We start from the raw sequence: 27,905 nt of genomic DNA, 5'->3' as shown, positions 1-27,905 counted from the left end.
GACAAGCGTGTGAGGAGTGTGAGAAGGACTGCCATTATAATAGTCACAATCCATTTCGGTCTTCTAGACTGGTTGGTAACCGAGGTTAAGAAAAGGTGCATTACTTATTGATTACTTCATTAGGCCATGATCAGCTCTGTCATTCCACTCAAGCATATATACCAATTTGAGACCAGCTATGTTCGTAATTGATTATTACCACATGTGTAACAAATAGACCTAGGCAAGCCAGTATTTCATGCAACTCACTGCTGAAGAATTTAAGGCTGAGTTATATATTTTTTCTTTATTTTCTTTGTCTGTACCAGACCAGAGGAACATTAACCTTGATCTTTCTTTATGCAATCATTATAGAATTAAAAATGTACCATCACAACTCAATCATCCATAACTAGACTTGTAAAGATAGGAGGGAGTCATTATACTTTTTTTCTCACCAATTGGCAAGATAACATAGAACAAATGGATTTTGTATTTAATTAATGTAATGTCTATTTCCTCATTAATTAGAGCACTATGGTGAAATTGCTACAGTTCCCATGTAGCCTAACTGAGAAGAATCTCAGAGCCTTGTACTGTACAATGGCTCTGAAGAATATGTGACAAGACTGTCTCCTAGTGGTGATCAGGCAGAGGATAAAACTCAACCACTGCTTGAGTGACTCACACCTGACCAGAAAGACTGATCCTTGACAATCAGATCTGGGACTAGACAGAAGCCACAGTGTTGTAGTGCAAGCAGAAGCTAACCAAAGCATCAGATATAACATTGTGTGTAATAGGCTAGACTGTGTGCAATAATCTGGCTATGGATTAACCATCCCCCAATCAGAGACCACAAAGAGGTCATTGTGCTGGCCTATCAAAAAGAGAGAGGGGAGAGATTTTGGCGATGGTTTTCGAGTGCAGCTTGCAGGCTTGTTCTCTGTCTGAATAGTTATTTCACACTGTTTATTTAGATGCAGTGATGTATTGTGATTTATCTGACATCAGAGCCACCACAATGTTCCTTCGCCTCTTCCATACCATTCCCACCCCCGGGTCATCAACTCCCACCGTGGAAATTGCTTTGACGCTGCTGGACTATGTTCAATAAAACTCAGTACTCAGAGATTTATGGACGAGAACAATGCATCAAAAAAAAAATTGCCATGAGAATGTGTTGGAGAATTGATTGATACAATCAATATGATAAATCAATGTTTACTTTGTGAATCAAAAATAGACTTACCTGGATATCAATCAAATACTTCCCTTGACCTCAGTCAGGTGAGCTGTGACCTGTGACTTCAGATGAGCTGAGATGAGCATTACAAAAATCACACACACACACCCAAACAAATTAATGTACACGCTTAAAACACACACACACACACACACACACACACACTAAAGACACAGCTTAAATACAGCTCTTTCTGCCTAATCATTCAGCCAAGACGCAAGTTGGGTGCTGAGAGGATTGGCACCCTACTCAGCCTCTGTGGGTGAGCAATGTGAAATCTATGGTAGGTCAAACCACATGCCCCAGACAATACCACAGATGAGACCTAGCAAATATTCTACCTTACCTTCCTCAACCTTACATTGATCAACTCCGCTTATGCACAATCAAAATGAGAAAAGCAAATTAATTATTCAGCAAGCTATTGCACATAGGTCCTAATACCAAGTGGACATCCATTCATGTAACTCAGACTTGTCTCCAATAAATCTTCAGTTCATGTGCAGATCTTAAAACCCATAAACAGTACATGTGTAATACAAAACCATGTACTGTTCTATTTTGGAGTGAATTTAGCTGTGTTTCTGTTCTCACATGTCCTCTTGTCCCATGTTTGAGGTTAAGATGCAGTTGGTGGTTCAGACAGACTCACCTTGGGCCACTTGGGGTTGAGTAGACGGGCCTTGACAGCGTCGTCCAGGGCAGCCTGGTAGCATCCCAGTTTGTGAAAGGCTGCTGAGCGGTTGCTGTAGAGGATGCAGTTCTGTGGGTCGGCTCGCAGGGCGTCGCCATAGAGACTCAAGGCAGCCTGGAAGTCGCCGCGTTGGCACGCCGCGTTGCTCTGCTGAACTCTCTCCATGAACTCTGCCTTGCTGAGGCCACATCGGCCCCCTTCCTCTTCACCCACAAGCCGTGCCGCACTGCCAACTGTCCTGGAGCCGAAGATCGAAAACTGGAGATAGAGGGCAATGAGGAGGAGAAGTTCCATAATTAGGCAGGTCAAAAGGACTGAAAAGTGAAATCATTAAATACAATTTAAAGATGGATATGAGAGCAGAAATGTTTTCTACTTTTACAAATTCTTTGGGGTTTAATTTAAACACTAAGAGAGAGCTTGTCCTATCATTGATTCAGCAAATTTCAAAGCCATGTAGGCAGACCGGCAGAACCCCCTGACTCATGAAATAAACAAAGACAATACCTTCCAGCAGTAGTTCACAATAAAACAACTAAAGACTTAGAATTACTCCAGTAACATTGCAGATCCCAAAAATACAGCTGTTTCTTTCAAACTATTTAGGAAGTCTTAGAAAATGACTGGTTTTGAAATGTTGTGTCAGCTGACCAGAGATGCTTTGTTAAGTACATTATTCAATGAAAAAAAAAAAAAGATTGTCAATCTGATGGAGCCGCTTCCCCAATACCTCATTCATACCACACCTCCTCCAGCTGAATTCTGGGATAGGACAGAGCAGCAGTCAGCATGCCTGGTAATTACTTCCAGAGGGTGAGAGAGTGAAAGGGGAAGATAGGAGAGGAAGGATAGACATTGGCTATGACTGAACTACATTCAACATCACACTATTGTGGAAAGTATTAACTGAACAACAATCAACATCACACGATTGTGGAAAGTGTGGTTTTGACATTCCTCACTTTGCATCCTTCTGCAAAATGTTAATCACGATAATTACAGCATCAGTTAGGGCAGTAAAAATGCATGAAGCTCAGATCTGGACAACCTGTACGCTAACTACCATCCTCTGTTAAATGTCCTCCTTCTGAGTGTTACAACTGGAGTGAAAGCATGTTGAAGTAGGATAAATGATGGGATTGGGGTAAATTTAGGCTAAGTGGGAGTGTGCATACAGTAGCTGGTGCAGCCACCCACTGGTAAGAGCTGTTTATGATCTAAGAATGCACATCAACCAATGGTAAATAACAGACTGGGGCCTAGTGTGGTTTGGGGGCTGTTTTGTTGCTGTTCAGTGCATGTGTTTGTCATTGCATTTGTGTTGTGAGCTTGTGCATGTAAGCTTTTCTCTGGGTGTCTGAAGGGGGTGGAACACTGGAAGCAGAGTCAATTTTAAACACTTACCCATCATCATCTGAGACAATTTTGCCTGTTTGTTATCAAAAATTAATATACTGATGATATACCATTGGCCATCAATGTATTCTTATTAACCACTTTCAACACAATCTAAATTTGCTAATGGATGTGTGATTGAAGGTCCCCTCTATGGTCTAGACGAGGGTACGTTCTGGTCTCTGGCCCAACACATCCTGGGGTATCTGTGTAGGCACTGCACTGGACAGGAAGGGTGGAGAGTGAGGGAGAGAGTGCTGTGATAATGAAAGCCTAGACAACTAGGGGTCCCTATAGACCAGTTGGATAAAACTTCCTAACATGTCATTCCCAAAGGACTGCAGAACAGAATGAAGGAACACATATAGGCTACACTCACACTAGTGGACCACCAGGGGCTGTTCATTAAGCTATTCAGATATTGAACTCATGGTGAGTAAGACGGACACCACCAGAGTACCAGTGTGGTAGTTTATGCCTTCACACCAAAATGAAAACATGTCAAAAGCCAACGATAACATGATCTGCAACAAATTGAGGGCATGAAAACTGGAGGGAATATGAATCGTTAATGCATCAATCTAAAAATCAAACTGAATTTTGAGGTGCTTAGCAAATTCCTATGCCATGAAATGTTGCATGTGGTTCACCAGGACTCTGTATTTACATAGCAATATCATTGAAATATATACATACAGTGTGGCTACACAGTGTTAGGCTACTGTAAATATATACATCTATTATTATTACAACGGTCTGAACTTCAGTTTTTCAAAGACTTCTAAATCAACTCACAATAACTGTACAAAAATGTAAACACAATGTTAAAAAAAGTAATCGTTTTAACAATGTTTCCCTGCACCTTTTCACCATTGAAATAACTTAGTAACAATGTTTCCCTGCATTGTTTGAGTTTATTTTATTTTTAGAGGGACAGTGCACATTGTAGTTACATAATGTCTCGAAATTTGATTTTCAGCATTAATAGCGTCATCCAGAATGTTGTTCGGGACCATTGTGAGCATTGACCCTGCATCCTTTTGGTTATAAACTGACTCTGTCGACTCATTTCATCTGTAGCCTAAGCATGAAAAATATTTTCAGTTACCATATTCAGTCGACAGTGCAATAGTAAATGTGATAGCTATTTGACAACTATTCACTAACAAAATGTACCAATATGGTATATCTTTGTAAGTCATGTGACTGTCTAGCAGTTTTTGTGCTCTGTACCTTTTCCTTAAAAGTTGCTTGCTTCTCCATCCTGTGTGTTTGTAGGCTACTTGTCTTCTGCGGCAGGCTTTTATGATCCCATGATAAAAGTCACTAAATACAATGGCAGTATATTCTTCAATACGTCTTCCAATTGTTTCCGAAGGTTGCCGGGTAGTCGAGAAACTGTAAAAATATTACGTCAAAAGTATTTTTTGGAGTCCTATAGAAACTTTTCTCAGGGATAGTGCGCCATGTTGTCAAAACCTTTTTTATTTTTTTCCTTGCCTTTTCCCCTGTTGCCATAGCGGATTTCTGTGCTGCAGACGTATCTCGAGACAGTTAACTGCAGTCTACCTCGTGACATCAGAGGGGCGTTAGCCTACATTTTCATTATCCCTACACCTGTGTTTTTATTGGTTTAATGTGTGGTATTTATTATAATCCAAACAAATTGATCTTGAAATTCATATAAAGAGTCTTCAACACAGTGGAATGTCACTGCTTGCTTTTCTCCCGTGAGACCCTGATTGGAAATGCTCTTTGAGAGACAGATTATTTTCCATGGCCCCCAACTCTTGTTGAAGTGTGTTACATTTTTCAATATCCCATAGCAAACACATATGGTCAGCCACGCAGATATCATGTGAACAATGTCATAAGCATAGCCGCGGGGACTAGGGGTGCCGAGGGTGCTGCAGCACTCCCTGAAAAATCAGAATTAACAAAAAAATAAATAGGATTTTTTTTTCTCACAAAAATAGCCCACTGGTCCTTTACTAGTATTGGTTGACCAACATCTGTAGATCTGGCAAAAACCTTCTTTCAGTATCTCCGTTTTGGCAAAAAGGTAGTGGTATAATTAACAACAGTATCTTGCAGGATTCAATAGTTGGAATTATAAGAGTTGTTGCCCTGTCATTTCTCTGCGATTGTCATTCTACTGGTATTCAGATAGAACAAAACCCTGTCCTCAAAAATGTACATCAAAAGGTGCAAAGTAATGGGCAAAGACACAAAACATTCACATCAAATTAAATATTTTTATTGATCAAATAACATGGAAAACAACCACCTTTTTGTGCAGTATTAATTTACCATCCTTACAAACCACTTAATGTAAATGTACATTACTGTATTGTACATAGGCTGGTCATCTCGGTTTGTACCCGTAGACTTTCCATCACCATGAAGAAAAACAATGCACAATACAGTAATTGAGTACATTGAGACATCAAGTGGTTTGTGATGATGTGATGTGAGGATGTGGCTCATTTGGTAGAGCATGGCACTTGCAATGCTAGGGTTGTGGGTTGGTGGGACCAGTGTGAAAATGTTTGCACTCACTACTGTAAGTTGCTCTGAATAAGAGTATATACTAAAATGGAAAAGGAATGAATAGAACATTTCAGTTTTCCCATAGAAATACGTAGCATTTGCAAAGTATCTCAATAAATATTCCACAAGTATTATCAGACTCAAGTTACAAATACTGGTAAACACTCAAATACATTTAGTTTAAAAAATGTCACAAAAGTAGTGCACTGGGCCTTTACTAGTCCTGTATTAGCGGACCAAACTACTTCCCGTAGCTATGGTAACAAAAAATTAAGAATTACAGGACAATAGCTTTAAAACTTGGTTTTAAACCAAGGAACCCAAGGAGCTCTCCAAATAGGTCAGGGACAAAGTTGTGGAGAAGTACAGATCAGGATTGGGTTATGAAAAATATCTGAAACTTTGAACATCCCACAGAGCACCATGAAATCCATTATTAAAAAATGTAAAGAATATGGCACCACAACAAACCTGCCAAGAGAGAGATGCCCACCAAAACTCATGGACATGGTAAGGAAGGCATTAATCAGAGAGGCAACAAATACACCAAAGATAACCCTGAAGGAGCTGAAAAGCTCCACAGCGGAGATTGGAGTATCTGTCCATAGGACCACTTTAAGCCGTACACTCCACAGAGCTGGGTTTTACGAAAGAGTGGCATGAAAAAAATAAGCAAATATGTTTGGTGTTCGCCAAAAGGCATGTGGGAGACTCCGCAAACATATGGAAGAAGGTACTCTGGTCAGATGAGACTAAAATTGCTAAAGTTATCTAGGCTAGGGGTTAGGGGAAGGGTGGCTAACACGCTAAGTAGTTGTGTCACGTCCTGACCTTAGTTCCTATTGTATGTTTCTATTTTAGGTTGGGGTGGGCATTCAATGTTTTTGTTCTATGTTTGGTATTTCTATGTGTTTGGCCTGGTATGGTTCCCAATCAGAGGCAGCTGTCAATCGTTGTCTCTGATTGAGAACCATACTTAGGTAGCGTGTTTTCCCACTCTTGTTTGTGGGTGGTTGTTTTCTGTTTAGTGTATGTCACCTTGCAGAACTGTTTTGTTTCTTCCATTCACTTCGTTATTTTGTTTTTGTGTGTTCAGTTAATAAATTAACATGGACACTTACCACGTTGCGGATTGGTCCGATATTTCATACTTGTCGTCAGACGACGGAGAGATCCGTTACAAGTTGCTAATAGGCAAAAATTTGAAATTTGTCTGTGATGTGTTTGAGTTGCTACACTATCTAGAACCTTAAAAGGTTATTTGGCTGTCCCCACAGGATAATCATTTGAAGAACCATTGCTGGTTCCAGATAGAACTGTTTTGGGTTCCATGTGGAACCCTTTCCACAGAGGGTTCTATATGGAACCCAAAATGGTTCTAACTGGAACCAAAAAGGGTTATCCTATAGGGACAGCCGAATAACCCTTTTGGAAACCATTTTTTCTAATAGTGTAGACGTTATACACCCACCCATCCTCCCCAACCAACCTACCTCTTTCATTTTTGGCTTAAAGGTACTACATGTAACAATTCAACAACAAACCCAATGACATAACTCCATTAACTCTCTCTAATTTCAATATGCCTTGTCTAATGCTGTCTTGGCTAGTTATTATATATAAAATAAATAAATATATATTATATATATTTATATATATATTATTTATATATTATAAATAAAATAAAAAATGACTGTTTTATTTCAAGGAAAAGCCTTCAGTCCCGCTCAAAATGCCTTAGACAGCTCTTTCGTCCCACCCAACACACATGCGGAGACTCCACCTGGCTTAACTAGTCCCTCTAGAGACGAAACCTCTCTCAACGTCACTCAACACCTAGGTTTACCTTCACTGTACTCACATCCTACCATACCCTTCTCTGTACATTATGCCCTGAATCTATTCTACCACGCCCAGAAATCGTCTCCTTTAATTCTCTGTCCCCAACGCACTAGACAACCAGTTCTTAAAGCCTTTAGCCGTACCCTTATCCAACTCCTCCTCTGTTCCTCTGGTGATTTAGAGGTTAACCTGTTGAAACTCCCCATCCCGGATCCGGGATCGTGACTAAAGCCTCAGGCTCATTAGCATAACGCAACGTTAAAGATTTCTGAAAATCGCAAATAAAATGAAAATAATGCGTCTGCTCTCAAGCTTAGCCTTTTCTTAACAACACTGTCATCTCAGATTTTCAAAAAATGCTTTTGAACCATAGAAATTGACTAATTTGTGTAAGAGTATGCAAAGCTAGCATAGCATTTTGAGTAGCATTTAGCACACAACATTTTCACAAAAACCAGATAACCAAATAAATAAAATCATTTACCTTTGAAGAGCTTCGGATGTTTTCAATGAGGAGACTCTCAGTTACATACCAAATGCGCAGGTTTTCCTGAAAGCGTCTGTGTGTAGGAGAAATCGTTCCATTTTGTACATCGCATTTGGCTACCGAAACGAACCGAAAATTCAGTCACCTACAACGTCAAACTTTTTCCGAATTAACTCCATAATATCGACCGAAACATGGCAAACGTTGTTTGGAATCAATCCTCAAGGTGTTTTTTCACATATCTCTTCATTGATATATCGTTCGTGGAAGCTTGCATTCTTCTCTAAATTCCATGGAAAAATACTTGCAGCTGACTTTTGCGCACCAATTTCGGCGCAGGACACCGGGCGGACACCTGGTAAATGTGGTCTCTTATGGTCAATCTTCCAATGATATGCCTACAAATACGTCACAATGCTGCAGACACCTTGGGGAAACGACAGAAAGGGCAGACTTACTCCTCTCGCATTCACAGCCATATAAGGAGACAATGGAAAACAGAGCCACAAAAATCCTGCTCATTTCCTGGATGCCGTCTCATCTTGGTTTTGCCTGAAGCTCACGTTCTAGGGCACGCACAGAAAATATCTTGGTAGTTCTGGACACGTCAGAGTGTTTTCTTTCGAAAGCTATCAATTATATGCATAGTCGAGCATCTTTTTGTGACAAAATATCTTGTTTAAAACGGGAACGTTTTTCATCCAAAAATGAAATAGCGCCCCCAGAGCATCAAGAGGTTAACCCAGGCCCTGTAGCCCCCAGTTCCACTCCTATTCCCCAGGCACTCTCATTTGTTGACTTCTGTAACCGTAAAAGCCTTGGTTTCATGCATATTAACATTAGAAGCCTACTCCCTAAGTTTGTTTTACTCACTGCTTTAGCACACTCTGCTAACCCGGATGTCTTAGCCGTGTCTGAATCCTGGCTTAGGAAAACCACCAAAAACCCTGAAATCTCCATCCCTAACTATAACATTTTCCGCCAAGATAGAACTGCCAAAGGGGGCGGTGTTGCAATCTACTGCAAAGATAGCCTGCAGAGTTCTGTCTTACTATCCAGGTCTGTACCCCAAAAAATCCAGCTTCTACTTCTAAAAATTCACCTTTCCAGAAACAAGTCTCTCACTGTTGCCACCAGCTGTGCCCTCGACACCATATGTGAATTGATTGTCCCCCATCTATCATCTTTTTTTGTTTGTGTTTTTTTTGTGTGGAATTTTTACCCCCTTTTTCTCCCCAATTTCGTGGTATCCAATTGTTTTAGTAGCTACTATCTGGTCTCATCGCTACAACTCCCAACTCCCAACCCGGCCATCTAAGCCCTCAATCACACATTAATGATCAATGAACCTACCAGGTACAACCCCAAATCAGTAAACACGGGCACCCTCATAGATATCATACTAACTAACTCGCCCTCCAAATACACCTCTGCTGTTTTCAATCTAGATCTCAGCAATCACTGCCTGCATCCGTAATGGGTCTGCGACCAAACGAACACCCCTCATCACTGTCAAACACTCCCTAAAACACTTCTGCGAGCAGGCCTTTCTAATTGACCTGGCCGGGGTATCCTGGAATGACATTGACCTCCCGTCAGTAGAGGATGCCTGGTTATTCTTTAAAAGTGCCTTCCTCACCATCTTAAATAAGCATGCCCCATTCAAAATAAATGAACGAGGAATAGATATAGTCCTTGGTTCACTTCAGGCCTGACTGCCCTTGACCAGCACAAAAACATCCTGTGGCGTTCTGCATTAACATCGAATAGCCCCCGTGATATGCAACTTTTCAGGGAAGTTAGGAACAAATAAACACAAGCAGTTAGGAAAGCTAAGGCTAGCTTTTTCAACCAGAAATTAGCATCCTGTAGCACAAACTCAAAAATGTTCTGGGACACTGTAAAGTCCATGGAGAATAAGAGCACCTCCTCACAGCTGCTCGCTGCTCTGAGGCTAGGAAACACTTTTGCCACCGATAAATCCACTAAACTTGAAAATTCCAATAAGCATTTTTCTATGGTTGGCCATGCTAACCAACCGGCTACCCCTAACCTGGTCAACTGCCCGGCAACCTCCACAGCAACCCGCCAAAGCCCCCACCATTTCTCCTTCACACAAATCCAGATAGCTGATGTTCTGAAAGAGCTGCAAAATCTGGATCCCTACAAATCAGCTAGACAATCTGGATCTTTCTATATTTATCTGCCAAAATTGTTGCAACCCCTATTACTAGCCTGTTCAACATCTCTTTCGTATCGTCTGAGATTCCCAAAGATTGGAAAGCTGCCGGGGTTATCCCCCTCTTCAAAGGGGTGTCACTCTAGACCCAAACTGCCACAGACCTATATCTATCCTACACTGTCTTTCTAAGGTCTTCGAAAGCCAAGTTAACAAACAGATTACAGACCATTTCGAATCCCACCGTATCTTCTCCGCTATGCAATCTGGTTTCAGAGCTGGTCATGGGTGCACCTCAGCCACGCTCAAGGTCCTAAACGACATCATAACCCGCCATTGATAAGAGACATTACTGTGTAGCCGTATTCATCGACCTGGCCAAGGCTTTCGAATCTGTCAATTGCCACATTCTTATTAGCAGACTCGACAGCCTTGGTTTCTCAAATGATTGCCTCGCCTGGTTTACCAACTACTTCTCTGATTGAGTTCAGTGTGTCAAATCGGAGGGCCTATTGTCCGGACCTCTGGCAGTCTCTATGGGTGTGCCACAGGGTTCAATACTCAGGCCGACTCTCTTCTCTGTATACATCAATGGTGTCGCTCTTCTTGCTAGTGATTCTCTGATCCACCTCTACGCAGACGACACCATTCTGTATACTTCTGGCACCACTTTGGACAATGTGTAAACTAACCTCCAGATGAGCTTCAATGCCATACAACTCTCCTTCCGTGGTCTCCAACTGCTCTTAAATGCAAGTAAAACTAAATGCATGCTATTCAATCGATCGCTGCCCGCACCTGCCCGCCCGTCTAGCATCACTACTCTGGGTGGCTCTGACTTTGAATACGTGGACAACTACAAATACCTGGGTGCCTGGTTAGACTGTAAACTCTCCTTCCAGACTCACATTAAGCATCTCCAATCCAAAATTAAATCTAGAATCGGCTTCCTATATCACAACAAAGCATCCTTCACTCATGCTGCCAAACATACCCTCGTAAAACTGACCATCCTACCGATCCTCGACTTCGGCGATGTCATCTACAAAATAGCGTCCAACACTCTACTCCACAAATTGTATGCAGTCTATCACAGTGCCATCCGTTTTGTCACCAAAGCCCCATACACTACCCACCACTGCGACCTCTCGTTGGTTGGCCCTCACTTCATACTCGTCGCCAAACCCACTGGCTACAGGTTATCTACAAGTCTCTGCTTGGTAAAGCCCCGCCTTATCTCAGCTCATTGGTCACCGTAGCAGCACCCACTCGTAGCACGCTCTCCAGCAGGTATATCTCACCCCCAAAGCCAATTCCTCCTTTGGTCGCCTTTCCTTCCAGTTCTCTGCTGCCAATAACTGGAACGAACTGCAAAAATCATGGAGCTGGAGACTCATATCTCCCTCACTAGCTTTAAGCACCAGCTGTCAGAGCAGCTCACAGATCACTGCACCTGTACATAGCCCATCTGTAAAAAGTCCATCTATCTACCTCATCCTCATACTGTATTTATTTATTTATCTTACTCCTTTGCACTCCAATATCTCCACTTGCACATTCATCTTCTGCACATCTACCATTCCAGTGTTATGTTGCTATATTGTAATTACTTCGCCACCATGGTCTATTTACTGCCTTAACTCCCTTATCTTACCTCATTTGCGCTCACTGTATATAGACTTTTTAGTTTTCTTTTTTTCTACTGTATTATTGACTGGCAACACTGTCACCTCCGATGAATCTACGATAATCGAGAATTTCAAAGAGCATTTTTCTACGGCTGGACATGCTTTCCACCTGGCTAACCCTACCCCGGTCAACAGCTCTGCACCCCCAATATCAGCTTGCCCAAGCCTCGCCAATTTCTCCTTCACCCATATCTAGATAGCTGATGTTCTGAAAGAGCTGCAAAATACCTTGACTCCTACAAACCAGCAGGCCTAGCCAGTCTAGACCCTCTCCTTCTAAAATTATCTGCCGCAATTGTTGCAACCTCTGTTACTAGCCTGTTCAACCTCTCTTTCGTATCATCTGAGATCCCTAAAGATTGGATCGGAACGGATGACTGGAACAAACTGCAAAAATCACTGAAGTTGGAGACTCATCTCCCTCACTAGCTTTAAGCATCAGCTGTCAAAGCAGCTTACTGATCATTGCACCTGTACATAGCTCATCTGTAAATAGCCCACCAAACTACCTCATCCCCATATTGTTATTGATTTTTTTTTTGCTCCTTTGCACCCCAGTATCTCTACTTGCACATTCATCTTCTGCACATCTATAACTCCAGTGTCTAATTGCTAAAGTGTAATTATTTCGCCACTATGGCCTATTTATTACCTTACCTCCCTAATCTTACTACATTTGCACACACTGTATATAGACTTTTCTATTGTGTTATTGACTGTACGTTTATTTATCCCATGTGTAACTCTGTGCTGTTTGTGTCGCACTGCTTTGCTCTATCATGGCCAGGTCGCAGTTGTAAATGAGAACTTGTTCTCAACTGGCCTACCGGGTTAAATAAAGGTAAAATACAAATAAAACATAACATTCTGAGAACCATGTTCTTAGAGCTTCTTAGAGCATTCTAAGAATGTTATTTAAAAACATACATTCTGTTCTCAGCATCAACAAAACTCTATCCTCTATCTTGTTAAGCGTGTTCAGGTGGGTTGGCTGCGCCCACTAATTGGCGACACCTCATCTGAATGATTGCTTGTTTCCTTTGAAATGGGGTCTGCTTGACTAGACTAAAATTAACAGCTTAAAATAAGTTTAAAAAACATGGCATGTTAGCTCCATCCTGTTGGCGCAGTGAACTAATTCAGTGGATGGAGAATAGAAGATCATCAGTTAGAATCTCACTGACGCCATGTCACAATGAAAAATACATGTGTTTGCATGCTCCAGTTTCAACTGTTCTGCCTTATTATTATTCGACCATGCTGGTCATTTATGAACATTTGAACATCTTGGCCATGTTCTGTTATAATCTCCACCCGGCACAGCCAGAAGAGGACTGGCCACCCCACATGTGCTCTCTCTAATTCTCTCTTTCTCTCTTTCTTTCTCTCTCTCGGAGGACCTGAGCCCTTGGACCATGCCCCAGGACTACCTGACATGATGACTCCTTGCTGTCCCGAGTCCACCTGGCCGTGCTGTTGCTCCAGTTTCAACTGTTCTGCCTTATTATTATTCGACCATGCTGGTCATTTATGAACATTTGAACATCTTGGCCATGTTCTGTTATAAACTCAACCCGGCACAGCCAGAAGAGGACTGGCCACCCCACATAGCCTGGTTCCTCTCTAGGTTTCTTCCTAGGTTTTGGCCTTTCTAGGGAGTTTTTCCTATCCACCGTGCTTCTACAACTGCATTGCTTGCTGTTTGGGATTTTAGGCTGGGTTTCTGTACAGCACTTTGAGATATCAGCTGATGTACGAAGGGCTATATAAATAAATTTGATTTGATTTGATTTGATGATTGATGCCTAAGCAAAGGAATTTCAAAATAGTTCATCTAAGCTAGCAGTGTTATTAAATATCTAATTTAAATATTTTCTCAGAACATTATTTAATTACCTTTAAATAACCTATAATTTCTGTTCTGACCCTGCTGGTCATCTATGAACATTTGAACATCTTGGCCATGTCCTGTTATGATCTCCACCTGGCACAGCCAGAAGAGGACTGGCCACCCCTCATAGCTTGGTTCCTCTCTAGGTTTCTTCCTAGGTTCTGGCCTTTCTAGGGAGTTTTTCCTAGCCATCTTGCTTCTACACCTGCATTGCTTGCTGTTTGGGGTTTTAGGCTGGGTTTCTGTACAACACTTTGTGACATCAGCTGATGTAAGAAGGGCTTTATAAATACATTTGATTGATTGTGGCACCATATTTAGGCAGCCATATTCTTTGAGTGTTTCGTGGGTGATTGTTCCTGTCTCTGTGTTTGTTGTCACCAGATAGGCTGTTTAGTTTTTCACGTTTGTTGTTTTGTATTGTTTGTGTTTATTTGTTCATTAAACATGTATGAAAATTACCACGCCGCATTTTGGTCCGATCCTTGCTACACCTCTTCGTCAGAGGAGGAGTTAGAAGAAAACCGTAACAGATTGATTGTTCTCAGAATGTTAATAAAACCTCCTAGGACAACTTTCAGGGAACCATAGTATAACGTTCTCAGAACCTCCCTGCAACCTCAAAATGAAGGTTCCCAGAACAGGAAAGAATTTCACTTCCGTTCTCAGAACGTTTAAAAAAAAACGTTACATTTTTCTTGTCAGGAAGCGTATGGCTTCATTACCCAAAACCAATGGGAAACTAAAAATGTACGTTCCCATAACTTCCAAGGAACCAAACGTGCTAGCTGGGTTCTGTTTTATGTAGGCTAACCCTACCAAACATGACATGTCATACTAATCTGAGTGTCACAGATTTACGATTACTATGTCATGTCTACTCTTTGAGGCCAGGCTGCAAAATCATGCTCCTCAATGGAAATTGTGGATAGACATTTTTTCCTCGATATACTATCCTCAATCACATTTGACAGAACATTGATAATCATCCACTATAAACAACAATTGAAATTGTCTACAATATGCAGGCATGTGCTTCTGGGCATGGTTTTGAAGACAAATGGATTTATGGATGTTGAATTTACTAACCACACACAGGAGGTAACCCATAATAAACGTTAATTAATGGCCATTAGGCCATTATTACCATTTAAACAGTCCGTTATTTGATTTTTAAGTGGATAAAGCAGCCTGCACTGGCCACCAGAGGACGCTGCCAGCTATACAACTTGTCGACATGTTGTACAATATATGTCTATGTCTTGAGCCTGGCCTCCCTCTCATTTTGCGATCCTGTGTTTACTGCAGTGATTAAAGTTCAAGATAAAGTTGGAATTGGGCTATGCCTATGTGATAACGACAACCTTAAAACATTTGCCGCTGAGGAATTTACAGACAGATAGAACTTAACATTTATAAAATATGCTTATAGCCTACTATAAAATTGATTGGAATAAAGCAATATTCAACCTCCCCATTGCATAATTCAGAGGGATTCAGGTTAAGCATGGCTTGTCTAACCCCGCACAACAACGCAGACCACACTTTGAGTGCACTCCACTCGGTTATCTAAAGTCTTACTCAGTTATCTAAAGTAGGCACTATCTGTCCTAATATTCTCTTGAAGTGACACTTGAGAAAACATTGGGTAAACATCCTAGGTCTGATTCTGGCTCAGCATTTCAGTTCACAACGTTCAGACATCTAGCTTAACTCAGACATCTATGCCAGTAAAAGCCTAGTCCTAAACATATGCAGTCAGGCCTAATCACTTGAAGGTGGACAGAAATCAGACTGAACATTAATTTTCATGAATGGTTTATGGAACTGTTTGCGCACTGTATGCTCTCCGACTTTCCTCGAAATATTTAAACTAAAATGATGCGCGGTTGGGTAGCCTATTGCGCGCACTAGGCTACACAACCATGGGGAGATCACAAGGCCTATTAGATCACTTTTTACGGTCTATTGGGATCATTACAAGGGTAGCCTATAATATACACTTTTACATATTGTTTTATCAAATGTTCTCATGATGGGGACAGTATTTGACAGCATGCCAATAGTTATCTTTTGTTCACTGAACCTCTCCAGACGCACGTGAAACGTGAGCAGCTTTTACCTAGTCTGAACTGCACACGACAGCACCAACATGTATATTTTTTCAAGGTTCATCGTGAGATACTCAAGCATTTTATGCTGAGACAGAAAGTGCTTTGCGGAAGACTTACATGTGTGTGCGTAATCGTTGGATAGTGTGGTAGCTCTGTTCGTTTTCCATTATTTCGGACAATAGTATAACTTTAATTCAATGTTTTTATTTTGTTTAGAGGTCCATGCATGATATAACGTTAATGATAATGGTTAGGTCTAAAATATGTAAGTGCTCTGTGATTCCAATTAGTTCAATAGTGTAGGCTACGGCAATGCATTTCTTAAGTATCTAATAGTATGATAGAGTCTATTTAACGCGGACAGCGAGATTAGGGGTCATACAGATCATTTATTTATTTATTTTCAGCAAAAATGTATATGAATATACTTGGGTTTTTCAAACAATTTGGTGCCTTTTGAGAAGTGTATCTTTGTCAAAAATAACTTTTAATTTCAGCTGATTTTAACAGTCTGTCATAAAAAGCAGGTTCGACTTTTAAAAAAACAATTTCCCACTATAGTAAGTGCCAAATAAAGTAACAGGTTTGACCAAGTGATACTAGCAAAGCAAGCAGCATGACAAGGTACAGCACAAAAAGTTAAATTGATCCCAAAAACATTCGAGCCTGTTTTTCTATGCATATTTGACCGTTCAAATTTTCACCACAAAAAAACATCAACAAAGAGTAGAACCAGCTTAACCGCTTTCACATTATGATTTGACTATTATATTTTCAATATTTCTTTTGAAAAAACATATTTTAAAAGGATAGTTTCACCATATTAAAATGAGAGTTCAGTTCACATAACAGGGTTGACCTAAACATTAGGGATAGAAGTAAATGAATCACGCATTGAATAAATAAATATCTTCAGAAATGACTTTTTCAAAGCAGCAAAATAATTAAGGCTTTACAATGATGGTGAAAAGCTGGAGAAATGTTAGGATTAAGTGGGTTAAAATAATGTAAAACAGCACTTTAGTAAGTCTTTATTAATTTAAAAATCCAGATTGATTGAATTCTCCATGTGGTCTATATTAATGGTCTATATTAAAGGGCACCAATTTAATATAGCCGGCTTTTAAAATGCAATATTTGTGCACAATGTCGACTTAAAATATCAGAGGGACGAAAAAGGTTTATAGAACGAACCATTTGTTTTAATGCCTATACTCTCGGGATTCTCTTTCTATTCCAAGTCGGATCAGTCAGGTTTGAGTCGTCAACATGACATTTGCTGCGGCTGAGCAGAGGCCACTCGCCTAGTTGTGTTCGGTCGAATCCGCCGCTTTTGGTAGCGCGGAGTCAAAATAGTCGCGACTCTTTTGGTAATGACAATGATATGGACCCCTGCAGCAAAGCCAGCGCAGCCAGAGGACACCGTGTAAAAATGGTCTGTACACTTATCTATAGACTGACCCAGTTTTGTACCCACGTTTAAATAATTAGTTCAGTAATTTATTACACACTGTCAATAACGTAAAATGTGAATACTACTAAAGCAAGGGTCATAAAAGCAAGGGACACAAACGTGCATTTGTGAATACAAGCAAGATGAATTTCCTTCTATATTGGGTATTCTCCTGCTAGGGAGGGGAATGTGATTTAACGTTGTTTACATTATCCAAATGATGACCATAATTTTAGCAATAGCCTACGTATTTGTGTAGGCCTATCTAGGCGTATTTGATAATGCATGATGTAAGTTGAGGTGCCCATTAATTAAGTTACTACAGTTTATGGCCTATAGACCCAGCAAATATAAATCAAATGTATCATAATATGCAGGACAGTTAATACAGATTTGCTCTAACTTCCAAAGACATTATGTTTATCCTATTTTTCTGAATTGTAGCGGTGATCATACGGGTTAATCAATTTGAGTACATCGCCATGCTAGCCTGTACAATATATTATGTTGTCTTAGACCTCATTAGGGGAATGGTGTGTGACAAAAGCTCTAAAATCCCCACGACTCGTCTAGGGAAAGTGTTGTGTGACATCGAGGAGTGCCCAGAGGAGTGCCCAACGGTGATTGGTTGCGGAGGGAGGTCCCCGCTGTCGAGTAGGAATAAAAACATCTTCTAATTCTCATCAGTGAAAGCTCGACTGGAACTGGAATTTTCCCACTTGACCTGACTGTTGAGAAGTTTGCATTTTACCCTAAAACAGAAGTCTACTAAGGTAAAGTGAAACTTTACTTTGATTGTCTTGGTCTTAAAGCCTGCAATATATGTGCTTGTTTGGATTATTCATATTTTCTATTTATAGGGTCTGTTATTGAAGCAATTGTAAAAGCTTTAGAAGAAAATTATAATATGCCTACATAATTAATTTGATGTAAGAAATAGTATTATATTTAAGTACCTATTATAAGCACCTATTTTATGTATTTTTTTTACCTGTATTTATTTAAAAGTTTGTATTGTCTTAGAGTGTCAGTGTACTCCATTGCTTGCTTATAGGTTTTTATTGATGTTCTTTCTGTAGTGCTAATAGAGTGATATTGAACTCAACCTTTAATGTGGAGGATGTTCATTAATGTGGAGCTCTTCCTCTAATGCTTGTATCCACTGCTGATCTTTCTCTGTGAATTAACACTTAAATGTAGCCCAGTGGTTAAGAGCACTGGGCCAGTAAGCAAAAGGTTGCACATCTGTCTATGTGCTCTTAATCAAGGCACCTAACCACAACTGCTCTGGATAAGAGCGTCTGCATAATGTGGTGCATGAACACAAGAGTACAATCATCTTAAGCTCTTCCTCCACAATTATTGAAAATGTATGAATTAATGTGCTTTCACACTTGTAACACATTAATTAATCAACTTGTCTGTCCTTAGCTAGAGAAATGAACAACCCACAGGAGAGAGCTCTTCACGTGGCCACCCCACTGAGGGAGAGCCTTGCCCTGACCAAAATAGCAGGCACCTCTGTCTACCTGAAACTAGACTCATCCCAGCCCACAGGATCCTTCAAGATCAGGGGTATTGGACACCTTTGCAAGACAGTAAGTGAATCACCCATACCTATGAGTTAGGAGAGGAAAAGGATGTGGAGTGAGGGGGTGCTTGTGATAAGATGGGGTGATGTTGTTGTGCTAGAATGCATGTTAGGGGCCCCAGCAAAACAACATGGGGTGTGGATGTGCAGGTGAATGGTATATAGCATGTTCCCAGTAGGACCAGTCCAGACCAGTTTGAGGAGGTCAGTCCCTGTCTGAACACTGGACATGTGATTAATTTGATTTAATTTGATATTTTCAATGTGGGGTCCCTTGAGTTCTTCTTATAAATGGGAACAGAACTGTGAGTCATATCATGTGGTCTTTGTTGTCTTTCAGTGGGCTGAACGAGGCTGTGAGAGATTTGTCTGCTGTTCAGGTAAGTAATCAATCACATCACAGCTTGAAATCACTGCTTAAAAATCTTTGTCACAATACAAGAAGCATAGCATATTATCTCAGAAATCTATATTCTTCTGGGATCTTTCATCTAAGCACTCTCCGTATAGTATCCGTTTTCCTAAAGTGGCCAATGTCATTGCTCCATCACAGGAGGAAATGCTGGTATGGCAGCTGCTTACTCAGCCCGTAAGCTTGGGGTACCTGCCACCATTGTCGTGCCCAGTGTCACCCCGGAACCAACAGTTGAGAGGCTGAGGGACGAAGGCGCCGATGTGGTCATTCATGGCAAGACGGTGAATGTGAGCATCGAATATGGACAACAGCTTGTGGCCAACAACCCTGGATGGATCTTCATCTCTCCCTTTGATGACCCTCTCATCTGGTGAGTTACAGATACCATATCAATACACTTCAGCAACATCAGTGTTGCTCTATTTCCTGTGAATGTACTGATAATAATAGTCAAAGTAAGAGTGTCTTCCATGAAATAAGGAAAGCTGATAAGGGATAAGAGACATTCAACTCTATTCCAATCCAAATGAAACTTTGCGTGGCATATTTTCTTGTATACATTTATTATGCGTAATATCCTGAGTGTTACCATGCTTTACTGAGTAAAACTTGTACATTGTTCTCTGTGCAATGATAGGATGATTGGCAGAACCTATGAGGATATCTTATTGTGCATTTTTGTGCTGCAGTTAACAAGAGGGATTGAAGATAATCTAATTCTACAAGATGACTGAACCCTCATAGCAGCCAAATGTTTCTGGTTAATTTCACAGCCAAACACTAACTATACACTTCAGCTGAATAGACTTCAATGTTATCAGCAGCATTATAGCAGAACCAGCAGCCTTTTCTTGTCTCATGAACGATTAACAACATAGCTTATTCCGAAAGATTGTTAGTGTTCCATTCCAGTCAACATAGAACGATTATACAAAGCAGATTCTAAGGACTGCTTTGCAATGTATCATAAAATGTATTGTGAATGAAAAGTGAAAACATTTTTGTTTTTCAATGTGTGTGTAGGGAGGGCCATGCGTCTCTGGTGAAGGAAGTGGAGTCCGAGCTGCAGGAGAAGCCTGGGGCGATGGTGTTGTCTGTTGGAGGTGGAGGCCTCATGAACGGGGTTGTCGAAGGACTGCGTCGCGCCGGCTGGGAAGATGTTCCAGTCGTAGCGATGGAGACCATGGGGGCACACAGCCTTAATGCTGCTATAAAGGCTGGGAAGTTGATCACTCTGTCTGAGATCACAAGGTAAGAAATTGTAAGAGTCACACTCACACCAAGAGACCAGGATCTTTAAAAAAATAATAATAATAATAACTTTTATTTCACCAGGTAGGCTAGTTGAGAACAAGTTCTCATTTACAACTGCGACCTGGCCAAGATAAAGCAAAGCAGTGTGACACAAACAACAACACAGAGTTACACATGGAATAAACAAGCGTACAGTCAATAACACAATAGAAAAAAATAAAGTCTATATACAGTGTGTGCAAATGGCGTGAGGAGGTAAGGCAATACATAGGCCATAGTAGCGGAGTAATTACAATTTAGCAAATTAACACTGGAGTGATAGATGAGGAGATGATGATGTGCAAGTAGAATACTGGTGTGCAAAAGAGCAGAAAAGTAAATAAAAACAATATGGGGATGAGGTAGGTAGATTTGGTGGGCTATTTATATATCTCTTTGACATTACAGACAAAAAGCACAAAAAAAGAAGGCAAAGCCGTATGCACAACAACAATTCTATCATCTTCATCTCCACAGCATTGCCACAACATTGGGCCTAACAAGAGTATCTGCACAGACCCTGAAACTTACTGGCGAACATACCGTTTACTCCGAGGTGGTCACAGACCAGGATGCTGTCAAAGCTGTCGAGCTCTTTGTTGGTGAGCATCACAAACAGTAGGCTAGACCTGTGTAGAGGATCATATGATTACTACTGTATACCTAAAAAAGCCCACAAGCCTCTCTGATACTGAATTCCTCTTCCTGCTCCAGACGATGAGAAGGTCCTGGTGGAGCCTGCGTGTGGCGCTGCCCTGGCAGCTGTGTACTGTGACATCATTCCCAGACTGCAGAAGGAGGGCAAGCTGAAGCAGGACCTGGGCCCTGTGGTGATCGTGGTATGTGGAGGCAACAACATCAGCATGGAACAGCTCCAGAAACTGAAGCAGCAGTTGGGCATGTCTTCTAGCTAGGCAGACAGACGGCTTTGGGTTCTGCTGATTCTTTCTCCATCACTCCATTCCCCAGATCGTTCCAGCTTTAGCTCCCCTACTTAATTGTGCACTACCAATATGTGCATCTGATTATGTGTCATGAACACCATTGGGCCAAATCATTCCAGACTGCGTGCAGTATATTCCTGAAAGGGCATGACTGGCTGAAGGATGAACTGACTTTCGATTCAGCAATAGGTTACGGTTAAGATAGAAAAGCATTGAAAGGTGTTGATAGGCATACAGTCTACTGCTCTGGCAGTAGTAGTCTTTCAATTGAATTGCCTAGATGATTAACTTCTTGGTTTAAAATTAACCAAGTAGAGTAGTATTGTTGTTTGTATTTAGCATGTTTTATGTTCATGTAAACTATACCATTGGTTGTATTTTCTTCACCCTCTTTTGTACTGTATGAGTGATATTTCAAAATAAATATAATTATACACATTTTTACTGAATATCCTGTCTGTAAAGAGTCCTGTGTGTAGCTGGTGAGAGAGTCAGGCGCAGGACAGCAGATATGAGGAAAAAACGTGTGTCACAATGCCTAGAATGGTGGGTGTGGAGTCAAATGCAGAGAGCAGAGGATACTGGGGAAACCTGACTGTATTAGGTTTCTAGAGCGAACGCCCAAAACAACAGGCAAAATCAGTCACAAAATTGGCCAACCCAACACAGGGCACAAACGGACAGGAACACAACACACACAACCTGATTAACAGAAAACAAGCCCGCACAAAAACAGATGGGCCTAACAGGCTTAAAGAGACTGAATCAAAAAACGAAATAAGAGACAGGTGCGACCAATAAGACCAAACAAACAGAAAAAGAAAAGGGGATCGGTGGCGGCTAGTAGACCGGCGACGACGACCACCGAGCGCCACCTGAACAGGCAGGGGAGCCACCTTCGGTGGGAGTCATGACAACGTGCTTTACTCAAAAAAGTCAAATATACAAAGAAACATCTTTAGCACACACAGACGGACCAAAATAGACAAACAATCACTCACAAAAACTATGTGGGGAACAGAGGGTTAAATAATGAACAAGTGATTATGGGATTGACAACAGGTGTGTGAAACAAAGACAAAACAAATGGAAAATAAAAAGTGGTTCGGCAGTAGCTAGAAAGCCGGTGACGTCGACCGCTGAACGCCGCCCGAACAAGGAGAGGGACCGACTTCGGCGGAAGTAGTGACAGTAACCTGTAACATACCTCGTAACCTGTAACATACCTCGTTTATCCTCCTCAGGACTATAAATGGCCCAACACACTGCGGCCCCAGCTTCCGGCAAGTCAGTTAAGAGTCAGTCAAGTCAGTTAACAATGACGGCCTAGCAACAGTGGGTTAACTGCCTTGTTCAGTGGCACAACGACAGATTTTTGCCTTGTCAGCTCGGGGATTCAATCTAGCAACCTTTCGGTTACTGGCCCAACACTAACCACTAGGCTACCTGCCGCCTCTTCTACCGGCCTATCAATGTCCTCCTGACCACCACTGTGGAACACAAGTGGCTCTTTGGTTTACGTTATTGTACCAAAGTTTCAACATACCATGCAAGATGGACTAACCATGCCAGGTGAAATGGAATTACTGTAATTACATTGTCTTAAAAAGGAAAATTAGGTGACAACCAGTTCTGGAATGACGTAACAAAAGTGTCTCAAAAGAAGGCATGTCACGCTTGTCTGTCCTTAGCTAGAGAAATGAACAACCCACAGGAGAGAGCTCCTCACGTGCCCACCCCACTGAGGGAGAGCCTTGCCCTGACCAAAATAGCAGGCACCTCTGTCTACCTGAAACTAGACTCATCCCAGCCCACAGGATCCTTCAAGATCAGGGGCATTGGACACCTTTGCAAGACAGTAAGTAAATCACCCATACCTATGAGTTAGGAGAGGAAAAGGATGTGGAGTGAGGGGGTGCTTGTGATAAGATGGGGTGATGTTGTTGTGCTAGAATGCATGTTAGGGGCCCCAGCAAAACAACATGGGGTGTGGATGTGCAGGTGAATGGTATATAGCATGTTCCCAGTAGGACCAGTCCAGACCAGTTTGAGGAGGTCAGTCCCTGTCTGAACACTGGACATGTGATTAATTTGATTTAATTTGATATTTTCAATGTGGGGTCCCTTGAGTTCTTCTTATAAAGGGGAACAGAACTGTGAGTCATATCATGTGGTCTTTGTTGTCTTTCAGTGGGCTGAACGAGGCTGTGAGAGATTTGTCTGCTGTTCAGGTAAATAATCAATCACATCACAGCTTGAAATCACTGCTTAAAAATCTTTGTCACAATACAAGAAGCATAGCATATTATCTCAGAAATCTATATTCTTATGGGATCTTTCATCTAAGCACTCTCCGTATAGTATCCGTTTTCCTAAAGTGGCCAGTGTCATTGCTCCATCACAGGAGGAAATGCTGGTATGGCAGCTGCTTACTCAGCCCGTAAGCTTGGGGTACCTGCCACCATTGTCGTGCCCAGTGTCACCCCGGAACCAACAGTTGAGAGGCTGAGGGACGAAGGCGCCGATGTGGTCATTCATGGCAAGACGGTGAATGTGAGCATCGAATATGGACAACAGCTTGTGGTCAACAACCCTGGATGGATCTTCATCTCTCCCTTTGATGACCCTCTCATCTGGTGAGTTACAGATACCATATCAATACACTTCAGCAACATCAGTGTTGCTCTATTTCCTGTGAATGTACTGATAATAATAGTCAAAGTAAGAGTGTCTTCCATGAAATAAGGAAAGCTGATAAGGGATAAGAGACATTCAACTCTATTCCAATCCAAATGAAACTTTGGGTGGCATATTTTCTTGTATACATTTATTATGCGTAATATCCTGAGTGTTACCATGCTTTACTGAGTAAAACTTGTACATTGTCCTCTGTGCAATGATAGGATGATTGGCAGAATCTATGAGGATATCTTATTGTGCATTTTTGCGCTGCAGTTAACAAGAGGGATTGAAGATAATCTAATTCTACAAGATGACTGAACCCTCATAGCAGCCAAATGTTTCTGGTTAATTTCACAGCCAAACACTAACTATACACTTCAGCTGAATAGACTTCAATGTTATCAGCAGCATTATAGCAGAACCAGCAGCCTTTTCTTGTCTCATGAACGATTAACAACATAGCTTATTCCGAAAGATTGTTAGTGTTCCATTCCAGTCAACATAGAACGATTATACAAAGCAGATTCTAAGGACTGCTTTGCAATGTATCATAAAATGTATTGTGAATGAAAAGTGAAAACATTTTTTTTTCAATGTGTGTGTAGGGAGGGCCATGCGTCTCTGGTGAAGGAAGTGGAGTCCGAGCTGCAGGAGAAGCCTGGGGCGATGGTGTTGTCTGTTGGAGGTGGAGGCCTCATGAACGGGGTTGTCGAAGGACTGCGTCGCGCCGGCTGGGAAGATGTTCCAGTCGTAGCGATGGAGACCATGGGGGCACACAGCCTTAATGCTGCTATAAAGGCTGGGAAGTTGATCACTCTGTCTGAGATCACAAGGTAAGAAATTGTAAGAGTCACACTCACACCAAGAGACCAGGATCTTTAAAAAAATAATAATAATAATAACTTTTATTTCACCAGGTAGGCTAGTTGAGAACAAGTTCTCATTTACAACTGCGACCTGGCCAAGATAAAGCAAAGCAGTGTGACACAAACAACAACACAGAGTTACACATGGAATAAACAAGCGTACAGTCAATAACACAATAGAAAAAAATAAAGTCTATATACAGTGTGTGCAAATGGCGTGAGGAGGTAAGGCAATACATAGGCCATAGTAGCGGAGTAATTACAATTTAGCAAATTAACACTGGAGTGATAGATGAGGAGATGATGATGTGCAAGTAGAATACTGGTGTGCAAAAGAGCAGAAAAGTAAATAAAAACAATATGGGGATGAGGTAGGTAGATTTGGTGGGCTATTTATATATCTCTTTGACATTACAGACAAAAAGCACAAAAAAAGAAGGCAAAGCCGTATGCACAACAACAATTCTATCATCTTCATCTCCACAGCATTGCCACAACATTGGGCCTAACAAGAGTATCTGCACAGACCCTGAAACTTACTGGCGAACATACCGTTTACTCCGAGGTGGTCACAGACCAGGATGCTGTCAAAGCTGTCGAGCTCTTTGTTGGTGAGCATCACAAACAGTAGGCTAGACCTGTGTAGAGGATCATATGATTACTACTGTATACCTAAAAAAGCCCACAAGCCTCTCTGATACTGAATTCCTCTTCCTGCTCCAGACGATGAGAAGGTCCTGGTGGAGCCTGCGTGTGGCGCTGCCCTGGCAGCTGTGTACTGTGACATCATTCCCAGACTGCAGAAGGAGGGCAAGCTGAAGCAGGACCTGGGCCCTGTGGTGATCGTGGTATGTGGAGGCAACAACATCAGCATGGAACAGCTCCAGAAACTGAAGCAGCAGTTGGGCATGTCTTCTAGCTAGGCAGACAGACGGCTTTGGGTTCTGCTGATTCTTTCTCCATCACTCCATTCCCCAGATCGTTCCAGCTTTAGCTCCCCTACTTAATTGTGCACTACCAATATGTGCATCTGATTATGTGTCATGAACACCATTGGGCCAAATCATTCCAGACTGCGTGCAGTATATTCCTGAAAGGGCATGACTGGCTGAAGGATGAACTGACTTTCGATTCAGCAATAGGTTACGGTTAAGATAGAAAAGCATTGAAAGGTGTTGATAGGCATACAGTCTACTGCTCTGGCAGTAGTAGTCTTTCAATTGAATTGCCTAGATGATTAACTTCTTGGTTTAAAATTAACCAAGTAGAGTAGATTGTTGTTTGTATTTAGCATGTTTTATGTTCATGTAAACTATACCATTGGTTGTATTTTCTTCACCCCCTTTGTACTGTATGAGTGATATTTCAAAATAAATATAATTATACACATTTTTACTGAATATCCTGTCTGTAAAGAGTCCTGTGTGTAGCTGGTGAGAGAGTCAGGCGCAGGACAGCAGATATGAGGAAAAAACGTGTGTCACAATGCCTAGAATGGTGGGTGTGGAGTCAAATGCAGAGAGCAGAGGATACTGGGGAAACCTGACTGTATTAGGTTTCCAGAGCGAACGCCCAAAACAACAGGCAAAATCAGTCACAAAATTGGCCAACCCAACACAGGGCACAAACGTACAGGAACACAACACACACAACCTGATTAACAGAAAACAAGCCCGCACAAAAACAGACAGGCCTAACAGGCTTAAAGAGACTGAATCAAAAAACGAAATAAGAGACAGGTGGGACCAATAAGACCAAACAAACAGAAAAAGAAAAGGGGATCGGTGGCGGCTAGTAGACCGGCGACGACGACAACCGAGCGCCGCCTGAACAGGCGAGTCATGACAACGTGCTCTACTCAAAAAAGTCAAATATACAAAGAAACATCTTTAGCACACACAGACGGACCAAAATAGACAATAAACAATCACTCACAAAAACTATGTGGGGAACAGAGGGTTAAATAATGAACAAGTGATTATGGGATTGACAACAGGTGTGTGAAACAAAGACAAAACAAATGGAAAATGAAAAGTGGTTCGGCAGTAGCTAGAAAGCCGGTGACGTCGACCGCTGAACGCCGCCCGAACAAGGAGAGGGACCGACTTCGGCGGAAGTAGTGACAGTAACCTGTAACATACCTCGTAACCTGTAACATACCTCGTTTATCCTCCTCAGGACTATAAATGGCCCAACACTCTGCGGCCCCAGCTTCCGGCAAGTCAGTTAAGAGTCAGTCAAGTCAGTTAACAATGACGGCCTAGGAACAGTGGGTTAACTGCCTTGTTCAGTGGCACAATGACAGATTTTTACCTTGTCAGCTCTGGGATTCAATCTCGCAACCTTTCGGTTACTGGCCCAACACTAACCTCTAGGCTACCTGCCGCCTCTTCTACCGGCCTATCAATGTCCTCCTGACCACCACTGTGGAACACAAGTGGCTCTTTGGTTTACGTTATTGTACCAAAGTTTCAACATACCATGCAAGATGGACTAACCATGCCAGGTGAAATGGAATTACTGTAATTACATTGTCTTAAAAAGGAAAATTAGGTGACAACCAGTTCTGGTATGACGTAACAAAAGTGTCTCAAAA

The 27,905-nt window shown here is 41.5% G+C and overlaps 2 protein-coding genes across 3 annotated transcripts; both read left to right on the top strand.

The window, feature by feature from the left end:
* Nucleotides 1-18,187: 18,187 nt before the first annotated feature.
* Nucleotides 18,188-22,210, top strand: LOC135514088 (L-serine dehydratase/L-threonine deaminase-like). Of its 2 annotated transcripts, none has more exons than XM_064937282.1 (7): nucleotides 18,188-18,291; nucleotides 18,950-19,116; nucleotides 19,450-19,489; nucleotides 19,663-19,894; nucleotides 20,548-20,775; nucleotides 21,295-21,419; nucleotides 21,532-22,210. In XM_064937282.1, the coding sequence occupies exons 2-7, from the start codon at nucleotides 18,958-18,960 to the stop codon at nucleotides 21,729-21,731; spliced, it is 984 nt and encodes a 327-aa protein (XP_064793354.1). In that variant the 5' UTR covers nucleotides 18,188-18,291; nucleotides 18,950-18,957; the 3' UTR covers nucleotides 21,732-22,210. The 2 variants fall into 2 exon arrangements, with proteins under 2 accessions (XP_064793354.1, XP_064793355.1); XM_064937283.1 differs by having other exon boundaries at nucleotides 18,202-18,291; nucleotides 18,954-19,116.
* Nucleotides 22,211-23,426: 1,216 nt separating this feature from the next.
* LOC135514087 (L-serine dehydratase/L-threonine deaminase-like) lies at nucleotides 23,427-26,627 on the top strand. Its single transcript, XM_064937280.1, has 6 exons — nucleotides 23,427-23,619; nucleotides 23,953-23,992; nucleotides 24,166-24,397; nucleotides 25,049-25,276; nucleotides 25,796-25,920; nucleotides 26,033-26,627. The coding sequence occupies exons 1-6, from the start codon at nucleotides 23,461-23,463 to the stop codon at nucleotides 26,230-26,232; spliced, it is 984 nt and encodes a 327-aa protein (XP_064793352.1). The 5' UTR covers nucleotides 23,427-23,460; the 3' UTR covers nucleotides 26,233-26,627.
* Nucleotides 26,628-27,905: the final 1,278 nt, after the last annotated feature.

This window comes from Oncorhynchus masou, chromosome 25 (assembly GCF_036934945.1).
Source record: "Oncorhynchus masou masou isolate Uvic2021 chromosome 25, UVic_Omas_1.1, whole genome shotgun sequence".
Classification (NCBI taxonomy): Eukaryota; Metazoa; Chordata; class Actinopteri; order Salmoniformes; family Salmonidae; genus Oncorhynchus; species Oncorhynchus masou.
This window is presented reverse-complemented; position numbering and strand designations above follow the sequence as displayed.

Excerpts from the sequence above, each read along its gene's own strand:
- LOC135514088 (XM_064937282.1), top strand. The coding sequence starts at position 18,958 with ATGAACAACCCACAGGAGAGAGCTCTTCACGTGGCCACCCCACTGAGG. Across the intron at positions 19,117-19,449 it reads TTGGACACCTTTGCAAGACA|TGGGCTGAACGAGGCTGTGA; the intron begins GTAAGTGAATCA and ends GTTGTCTTTCAG. Across the intron at positions 19,895-20,547 it reads TTTGATGACCCTCTCATCTG|GGAGGGCCATGCGTCTCTGG; the intron begins GTGAGTTACAGA and ends ATGTGTGTGTAG.
- LOC135514087 (XM_064937280.1), top strand. The coding sequence starts at position 23,461 with ATGAACAACCCACAGGAGAGAGCTCCTCACGTGCCCACCCCACTGAGG. Across the intron at positions 24,398-25,048 it reads TTTGATGACCCTCTCATCTG|GGAGGGCCATGCGTCTCTGG; the intron begins GTGAGTTACAGA and ends ATGTGTGTGTAG. Across the intron at positions 25,277-25,795 it reads ACTCTGTCTGAGATCACAAG|CATTGCCACAACATTGGGCC; the intron begins GTAAGAAATTGT and ends TCATCTCCACAG.